The sequence below is a fragment of the Plasmodium gonderi genome (genome assembly GCF_002157705.1).
Source record: "Plasmodium gonderi DNA, contig: Pgo-contig_311, whole genome shotgun sequence".
NCBI classification, from domain to species: domain Eukaryota; phylum Apicomplexa; class Aconoidasida; order Haemosporida; family Plasmodiidae; genus Plasmodium; species Plasmodium gonderi.
Window position 1 is genome coordinate 23,058 of NW_021629217.1, and position 11,090 is coordinate 34,147.

Below are 11,090 nucleotides of genomic sequence, written 5' to 3' on the forward strand. Positions count from 1 at the left end.
ATTATAATATATAACATATTCTAACCTTCAAATCATATTTGTACATATAAAGAGTATATTTTTAAGTTTACTTTCATAACAAATGATAATAAATTATAAAAATATGCAAAATTTTTACGTGGGTAATATTCTAAAAATATTATTATAAGAATCATGTGGTTTAACGTATATTTAATTATTATAATTTTTAACAGTTATTCCTATGATTCTTTGGATTGATGAAAATATATGTTCGTAAAAAATTTTCTTGTTCCTTCAAGGCGTATTAATAGCATTATTATAATATAAAGCATACGTTTTAAAATAAATACGATTTATATTTTTTAAAAAATTTTTATTTACATATTTATTTAATTATATATTTCAAGTATATTGATAGCAATTATAGAAACCTGGAATGATAATAGAATAAAATGAAAGAAAACTTCATATAAAATCCTTTAAATACTTTTTATGTATTAGTAAATATTATTATTATTGTTAAAAAGTTAAAGGAATATTAAATCAATATAACCTACATTTACTCAAATATATATGTTATATTAAATATAACCATTCTGAACTGTAAATATATGTATTAATTATAGTTCTTAGAATCCCCCCGTTTTTTACAGACTCCATTGTATTGTAAAATACATAATAAAGATAAATATATGCTTATTCTTATTATTTATAATTTGTGAATGTTTTGTTTAAAAAATAATCTGTCTTATATGAAGAGACAGCGAAAATGTATTCACTGTAGATATGCATATTTAATAAGCGTGTATAATATTTAGTGAAATTACCATGCCCCTTATTTATGTTTATGCCTTAAGAATGATATAATTATGCAAAGAAAAAATTTATACTATGAAAAATATAATGTTATCATGATGAATATTTTTTATATTCTTTTATTTGATAATGCATTTTTGGAGTTAATTGTAAAAAAAACATTATTATGCCCAGAATATATAGAATAAGGTATTAGCCACATATAATAAACACACATAGTTATTCTGAACTATATTAATAAATAAAAACAGTATAATTTTACTTGTATACATTATTAATAAAATGTAATTTTTTTAATACATATTTAAAAATAATAACATAGACATATAAATATATATGCTAATTCCTCCGAAGCTATTAGTGAGCGGCATATTTTTTCTAATCATAAAAAAGTTTAAGCATGAATGTAAATAGAAAAAGTGTAACATTTGCAATCAATAATTAATTTTGTTCATATTCCTTCAAGTAGAATATAATTATTTTTGTTCTCCTTATATATTACATTAAAAAAAAATTGTATTTCCATTATATTAATTATTCGTATAATAACCTTAAAAATCGATGAATTATGTTCTTCCTACATTTAGAATAAAACTAAAAATATACTTAATGGCGATTATTATTAGTATCAAAATATAAAATAACTGTGATAAATATAACGAATTCATATTCTAATAATTTTTGTAATATTGAAATATTTAATATTAATATTACATAAAAAAAAATGTTTAGTAAGAAAATTTTAGACATGTAGTTCTTATATTTTATCTGTAAGTAATAAGAAATTACATTTGATGTTATAAATAAAATATACTTTCTTTTTTATTTTAAATAAATTTTATGTAAAAACAAATTGATAAACATTATATAATTTGTAAAAATTTAAGACATTAATTGTTAAAAAAGAAATAAATACATTTTACAGAAAAACAACCTATAAATTTAGACAAGTTATAATATATAAAAAAAAATTATATCTTAATTTTTGCGTCTTTCCTGTACTAATAAAACATACATGAATAGAAATTTCACACATATGTACTATAAATGTTTGGTAATCGTGATATATATATACATAGAGCACATTATAAATATATAAAATCATGTAAAATTGAAAACAATAATTATTTTTTATTTATGAAATTTTAATATTCCCATTTAATATGGCATAAAAACGTAGAATCTTATTAATATAAATAATTTTTTTTCAAATGAATTTTACAAAATTGTCATAAATTGTAATTCCCATATGTTTTCTATATTATAAATTAATATTTTATTTATAGCATATATTTTTGTGAGGTACACAGACCTATTCACATAAGCGACAAAATATTGGTTAATATATCGAAGAAATATATAAACTGTATTTTCATTCACTCACATTGTAATATGATAAAAAAATTTTTTGTATATTCTGATATTACATTATTAAATTAACAAAGTAGGCTAAAAAAACTTTTTCCTAAAAATTAAAGAGTACCCATTTCTTATGTAAAATTATTAAGCCAAATAATTTTTATTAATTCTTTTACAGCTTTTGCTATATATATAAAGAAGAATTTATTCTTCGATTAATAAATTTAAGCATGTAACTAAACACAATTATATAAAACATTATAACTTTCATTCCCTCAATATTTCTAGAAGTTTCTGTTAATTGCTTCATATTGAATTCATCATGTGTATTGTTACTTACATTTTTATAGAGAGCCTAATATATGAACAGTATGAAGTAACATATATCATAATAAAATAAATTTAGGAATTAAAAGTAAATAACTTAAGGTAAATTTTAATTTTCTTAATTGTTTAAAAATTTACTTTATAATATATGTATATATAAACAATATTATTATTAACCTCATATATATAACGAATAAATAAAAGGACATTACTAAAATTGCAATAATAAAAATAATAATTGAAACTTTACTATTGTTTTGGAAGTTGTGTAATATTTTTGGTAAGTATTCTTGATTATTATGGACTATTTTTTGTGGATTATATGTATCTATAATATTTATTACTACATTTCAATATTCAATGTTTTTATTATATTCACATTTTTATTTTTATGTAACTATAAAATTTATACATATTATATGAATGTTTTAGTTGTTTTATATCATCTTCTTCAATGCAATGTTCATGAAATACCAAGGAGTAGTACATTAGAGAACTACTATTATATAATTTAATCCATTCATTATATAAAGTTTCGATAACATTAATTCCAATTTCATTTAGTTTATAATTATGTAGCCATACATATGTATTTTAAAGCATCTTTTTCTATTGAATTATATGAATCCTTACTATATATTTCATATAAATATTGCATTGATTGCTGGAATATTTCTTGAATTATAGAATTAGTAACAACTAAAATATTATTTTTAATGTTCTCAAATACAAATTTGCAACGAACATTTTTTCTATCTTCTTTACATCTATCTATAATTTCTTCACATAAAGAAAATAAAGAATGAACATATTTATATTACTAATAAACAATAAAACAGTATTATAGTAAGACTTATATCGTGATTAGTAGATAATTTAATTAATATTGGGAATACTGTAAAAAATTATTTAAATATAGTTATTTAGAGTACAATAATTGAATTATACCATAGGTTCCCCAATAATATATTAAAATTATGCAATCTAACAAGAACAAAATAAACTAATAATATTTATTATCAGAAAAAAAATATATTTTGAAGAATTATATAATATTTGTTAAGGAAAATGTTGCTCCTAGCTATTATAATTATAGCATTTATGAATAACTTCCTTAATCATATCTGATCATTTATAATGATAATGTATAAAATATAGCATTGATGGAATAAACTATGAATATATTCATTTAATTAATAAAAAACAAAGTTTAAAATATTATTTCTGAAATAAACCTTATTGAATATTAAAATTTAAGGGTAAAGACATCGAGGTTTATCTTCATATTTACTCATAAGTAAATCTCTAATTTGTATAAAATAAATGATTATTCATATAAATTATTGTAAATCAAATCGATGTATTATAAAAATAATGGAATATAATATAAAAAATAAATTTTTATTATTTAATATATTACTTAATTGCATACATTAAGTTAACATTATGATTGTATATATTTAGATGTATGATATATATCACTCATAAGTTAACCTTTGATTTGTGATATAATTGGGGATTATTTAATTAAAATTGAAATAACTTCTTCTCAATAAGTACACATATATTATATAAAAATTACCGTTGTCCATTCGTCGTAGTTAACTGGTAAGTTTATAATGCTTGTCTTATATGAAATATATAAAATACTTTAAACAAATATACATGACAAATTATATATTTTTTTCTCATTATATATCATTGTTGAAAAAAATTCATTATGTTATATTTCATATACATATATTTTTTTTTCAATATTAAGTTCAATCAAAATTTATTTAATAATCATAATAAAGGAGTGTTTTTTATAACACGTTGCAGGAATAATTAATTTTCATCTTCATAGTAAAATAAATAAAATTATACTCTTTTGTAAATGTATCAATATCATAGGAAAGATTTAATATTAATGTAAAATAGACACATTTTTTGTTAAATTATCTATTTCTTTTAAACAATTTTTTATCCTAGACAAACATATATTTTTAATATAATAATGTGTTATTATCATTATATTTCTATCATAATTTTTCAATTACATGTGTACAAAATATTTGAAAACATTTTAATTTTGCGAATATTCTATGGTATATTTATTATATGATATAGTCAATGAAACCATTGATTATTACGTAAAAAATATTTTGACTGTAAATTGAATTTTTTCATACTAATAATAAGTGAACTTTGTGAAATATCAACAAACGGATTAATTAATTATTTATTGATTAAAATAAAGAAAAATATAATATAAATATGTAAACTTATTGAAATTAAATAATTGAATTAATACAGTATGTCATATTTAAAATAATAAATACTATGAAAATAATAGATTTATTTTTTGAAAAATAAATATTCAAAAAAATTAACAAAATTTATGGCATGTTGAAGACATTAATATATATGAAAACAAAAATAGGATACGAAACACTTCAAAATCTTTGATATTCATTTTTCTATATATTGTATTATGTATAAAGGATGGTCTTTTTTTTACAATAGACAGTACCCACAAAATTGATTTACTCTTGTTAAAATAATAACGCTCTTAATATATTTAACCGTGCTTATATATATTATCATAAAAAAATATTATAATACAATATATTACATAAATAAAAGCATAGGCTAATAGTAAGTGATTAAATTAATACTTTAAATTAATCTATTTATAATATGTATCTTCCTGTAAAAATATAAATCTTGTCATATATTTAATTACACATTGATAAAACCTTAATAGTTTTGGTATAAAATATATTACCTTGCAGCTTTATATAATAAACATTTATATATACAAATATAAAGAATTTATATTTTTAACATAATATTTTTACCTTATTTTAATATAACTTGTTATTTCCACGTTTAAATATCCACCAAAATTATCAGGACTACACTTATATATATATGTATATATGGTGATATTTCGAAATGTATCTTTTTCATTTATATAGCGTCAACTATTTGTTTACTAATTCTATGAAAATTTTTGTTATTATTATTTGATGTATAACTATGATAATTTCTTTGAAAACATATATATTTTATATGAACGTTATTATATTTCTTTCAATTTCTGTTGGTTAACATGTGTTATGATTGATTACATAAAAATATAATACAATGAAAACAATTAATGTGATTTATTTTAAAAATTATGTTGTTTGATATGGTAATATATGAAAAAAAAATAAATATTTTATTGATATATATATGAATTATATCATGTAAATCTATTCATACGGATACTACTCATACTAGTGTGAATTATAATACTATAATGACAGTACTGTTTACGCAGACAGGTAACTCGTTAACTAGTTATATTTTCGTAACTACTAGTATTAGAAAATATGAATACCAAATTTTGAGTTTAAAATTATCTCACAATGATGAAATTTTCTATAAATATTTTACATTTATAATGAATATAAAAATGAATTACATATGTTGTTAGTAAATAAAAGAGAGATATTTTATATATATATCATAAAGAAATAATAATTATAACCTAAAATATTATTGAATATAAATAAATTGTCAATGTTATGTTATATTAAATCTAAAAAGAGTACTTATTTATCTCAATTCATAAAAATATTCTTGTATAAAATGGTCGAGATATTATTGAAGTTAATCCTATTTTATGTGGGTTCAAAAATCAATATTTAATTAAATTATATATTATTTAATACAAATTATGATATGATGCATAATAATGCATTGACATGAAGCTAATGTACATTTATGTATTGAATTATATTTATACATTATTAATATTCATCCTTTGTTATTTGTGTACATGATAAAAGATATGTGATAAAAAAAGAAAATAAATCATTATACATAAATCAATGAGTGTTCTCCATGAATTTGATGTATAATTTTATTATTATCTAAATTTTTACATTTATAAATTTTATAATGCGTTAATTTCATCATTTTATATAACATTAAGTTATATAATATAACACATAATTTTAAAATGCTTGTATTTTAAATAGTTTATAGAGGTTCTATATATATACAATAATGAAAAATTTTGGGAGGAATTATCGTAAAATATATTTTTTGCCACAAAAAATATAAATATTATTTATTTAATTAAAATAATTAGATATTAATATTTTTTGTATTTCGTTAATATACATTTCCTAATAATTGTACTTGTATATTATTCAATACATATATTTTTTCTAATCATATTATTCTTTTGGAGATTTCATAATTTTATACAATATATTATGTAATATGGATAATATTTCTCTGTTTAGACGTATGATTTTTTTATTATATATTATAAAAAAAAAAAAACATATGTTTCATTAAGCTACGGCTTTAAAGAAATTATAATAGAATCCATAATCATAATATAGCAAAAAAGGGAAGAAAAAACAGAAAATATATTAAAGTCATATTTTCAGTGTAAATAAAAAATAATTTTAAAATTAGTAGAGGATTAAATTAAGTTTTCTTTATATTTAATGCCCTAAAACATAAATCATGTGATAATTAAGTTAATAAAAAATTAATAATTATAATTACTCGTATATTAAGTATAAATCAAAATTTATAAAAATTATTTTATTTATAAAAAAATATTATTCATACAAAAGTATGTTATAAAATATAAAAAATATATTATATGCATGAATGAAGTTCCTCATACAAAATATATATCTATTATATTTTTTATACAGTACCGTTTCAAATCTAAAATAATAACTAATGTGTTACGTGAATGTAATATTATGAGAATATGTAATATAATGCACTTCTAAGTAGAAGTAATTCATTTTACATAGTTACTATTCTTCATTTATGCAAAATGACATAAACTGTAATGCTTATACTATATTACGTACAAAATTTTTCTTATGCTATAGAGTGTAAATATAAATTTACTTCATGTAAAACATAATAAATGTAATGCTTAAAAAAGAAGAAAATTATGTTTCTTTTTCAGTAATAAACAACAAACATATAATGTAAGTATATTTAATCCAAAATTAATGTCTTCCACGTACGCTGTTTTATTTCATTAAACATTTATATAATTATAAAATTATAACCTAACATACTAGAAATATATATATAATAAAAATATAATATATTACTGATGTGATATTTTTCTAATTGTTCTACTTTATGATTTGGTCGCAGAATTGATTTTTTTATAATATGCGTGTACTATACCGAATAAAATATATCAATGCAATTATAATATTCATTTTCATTGTAATTGAAGTCCATATAAATATTTGTTTAATATGAAATCATATATAAATATTATATATGCAACGTGGATATAATTTATTTAAATTAACATTATAAATATACTTCTATTAATTCATGCACAAAAACAAAAGAATTCTTAATACACAAAAAACCTAAGCCTATAGCAAACTTGTATCAATTTTAGATAACAGTAAGGTATCAACTATAGAACAAGATAACATTTTTATTCTATTATTTTATATTATTTTATATATAATATGGTAAAATAAAAAAAAAATAGATAAAAAAAATTATACTTATATTATAAATTGTAACATATAAATGCTACATAAGTTTTTCTTTAATGAGAGCACTAAAAAGGTTATATAGAATTATAATACACTATTCTTTTAAAAAGCATAAAATATATTTTTTTTCTTTTATTAAATGATACGACTAATTCTTTTATTATCATGCTAATATAGTTGGTAAATTATATTTTATGCCACAAATAACAACTATTATATGATAGGATATATAATAATTAATTAGTTTATATATTTAAATTAGTTCTATAGAAAAACTCCAATTATAAATATGGATATTGTAATCCTTCTTCAAACTATGATATTATAGTTTAAAAAGCAATTTATTTTTGTATATTAATATTAACATTTTACTTTATCTTCAGATTTACATAATATTGTAAAGGATGCACGAAAATACTGTATGCGTGATTTATTATAATATAAGTTAAAATGTTATAATGTTTTTATAATAAAATTTACACTTGTTTTGCTAAAAATATATTCAAGATAATGTAATTTTTTAATCTTGTAATATATATTTCTTTATCACAGTATAAAATAGTGGAAAAATTTCCTGAATTTAATAGAATTATAGAAAAATATAAAACATTTAATCCTTCTGATGGAATCATATTAAAGTGTATGGGTAATGTTCTTGAAGAATTTCCTGAAGATTTTGCACAACAAAATATTTTAACATGTTTTAAGGCTATTTCATTTTTAAATGACATACGTACTCGTCAAGGTACATTATTTGAAGAAACATATTGCAAATACTTGTACTATTGGATATACCATGAACATAAGAAAAATGGTAATGACGCTTATACCCAAGATTTTTATGATAATATAATTAAGGAAGCTGATTCAACTATCTACACTATATGCAATAATTATTCTATTGAGGCAAAAGATGAAATGGGAAAACTCAAAGATGCATATGATATGCATACTATACTTAAAGACATAGAATTTCACGTACCACACTGTAATAATAAAAGGTGTGAATGTACCACGAAATGTTCTAATATATATATGAAGTACTTGGATGAATGTGTGAGAAATAATGACTCGGATTTTTGTAATTTTCTAAAAATTATTAGAAATAAGTTTTATTCTTTAGAGTTACCTTATTATTGTGAAACTGATATACCTGATATATTATTATATTCAGAAATTAAAAAAAGATTATTGCGTCATCCTCAAACACACAATCACAAAAAGTACATAATAATTACCATTCTTGTAATATTATTAATTTCTCTTATCCTATTAATTTTTTATAAAGTTAATTACACTTTTATTTATTTATATACATACCATAAATAATTTGCTTTAAATAAATTAATAAATAATAATTATTTTATAAAAAAAATTATATTCTAAATATCAAAATCTATGTGAATTAGTTTTCAGAATATAGTCCCATATTAAGCCGTTTAGTAAAAGGGAAAAGAAATATGCTAAATTATATGGATGAAGAGTGGAATAAATTGCAAGAACCTGAATATTTTAACACTATGTCAAGAAACAGGAGACATAATATATTATATCATTAACCCTAATTTTGCTTATTAATAGAAGAAATTATATTTTTTTAAATGATCTAACAGCTGTTGTTATAAAATTATACATAAATTTTTTGTAAACTCATATTCTTAAAAAAATAAAAAATACAATAAGCTATATAAAAAAAAAAAAAACATAAATATGATTCAACACAAGAATCTAATATATCTAAATAAATAAGCCAATATTACAGTAAATAAAACGTAACCGTAAATAATAATTAAATATATTATTTATAAATGTCGTGCGTTTCATATTTTCACATATTATAGTTTCTACAAATAAGTTGTCCTTACATTTACGAACAGTACATTATAGGAAAAAAATATTAATAAACATTATATATGCTATTATAATAATAAATGCTTAAAAATATATAAGTATGAATAATTTTTAATATACGTAGCATAAATTATTAATTTATAATAATTCCATATTATTTTATAGTTTCATATAATCTTGTAAAAACGCTGCATTAAAATTTACGAATGCACATATTTATGAATAATTTTTAATTTGAATTGTTATAATAATTCTCATAACATATTATAATATCATTACATCTTTTGTTCTCTCATATTTATAATATGATTATTTAGAATATTATTGCAGATATGTTTATTATTATTAGTTGTACATAAATTATAGCATCTCATTTATTTATTATATTTGTTTTTGTTTTTTTTTTTTACTTTTCATTATCCTAAAATTACTTATTCAAGTATTTTATCACGTTAATAATGAATACCGAAATTTTATATTATTCTTTATTTCACAAATAAATACCATAGTGCAAGCATCAATATTGAAAAAAGTTGCAAAAGGCATACATTTATTTTATATAATATGATAACATGCAATATCATTACTTAATACATAACAAATATTAATATATAATGAAGCACATATGTTTCAATTGATAGTTTATATTGAATGAATATAATATTTATTATTATATAGTTATAAGAATAAAAAATAACATATATAATTATAGCTTACACATAATACGGACATTATCTATTTTATAATACCTCAGAATAAAAAAATATATTCTTTTTTTTGTGATTAATATATATATTATATAAAATAAGCATACATATTATGTGGTTATACGACGTATTATATAAGAAGTAATTTTCTTATACAAGGAAAATAGTATTTTCCTATATATTTATTATTTATTTTTTTCAAAATAGCATAAATGCAAAAGTAATATGAAAATATTTCATAGCTATCATAATCAATATTAAATCCTCTTAAATATATTATAAAGAAAAAATATTATTTTTATATTTAATTACATATAATCACAAATAATGTAGTACATATTTTTCCTTTATAAAATAATAAATATATATATTTTATATAGTATGAATTAAACATTTATCTAATAAATTAAATATAATATGATCTCCAGGTATAAGTGTAAAATAAGAAATACCAGCAAAAAAAAGAAATATATCAAAATGAAAATACATATAATGCTATATGCAGAGCAGCATCAGTAAACATCTAACTACAATTTTA

The 11,090-nt window shown here is 18.7% G+C and overlaps 1 protein-coding gene across 1 annotated transcript; it reads left to right on the forward strand.

Annotated features, from left to right (window-relative positions):
* Positions 1-8,398: 8,398 nt before the first annotated feature.
* Positions 8,399-9,553, forward strand: PGO_002730 (variable surface protein; the record flags this gene model as incomplete). Its single annotated transcript, XM_028691178.1, has 3 exons — positions 8,399-8,419; positions 8,547-9,239; positions 9,404-9,553. 3 exons carry the CDS (start codon positions 8,399-8,401, stop codon positions 9,551-9,553), a joined length of 864 nt encoding a protein of 287 aa, XP_028546979.1.
* Positions 9,554-11,090: the final 1,537 nt, after the last annotated feature.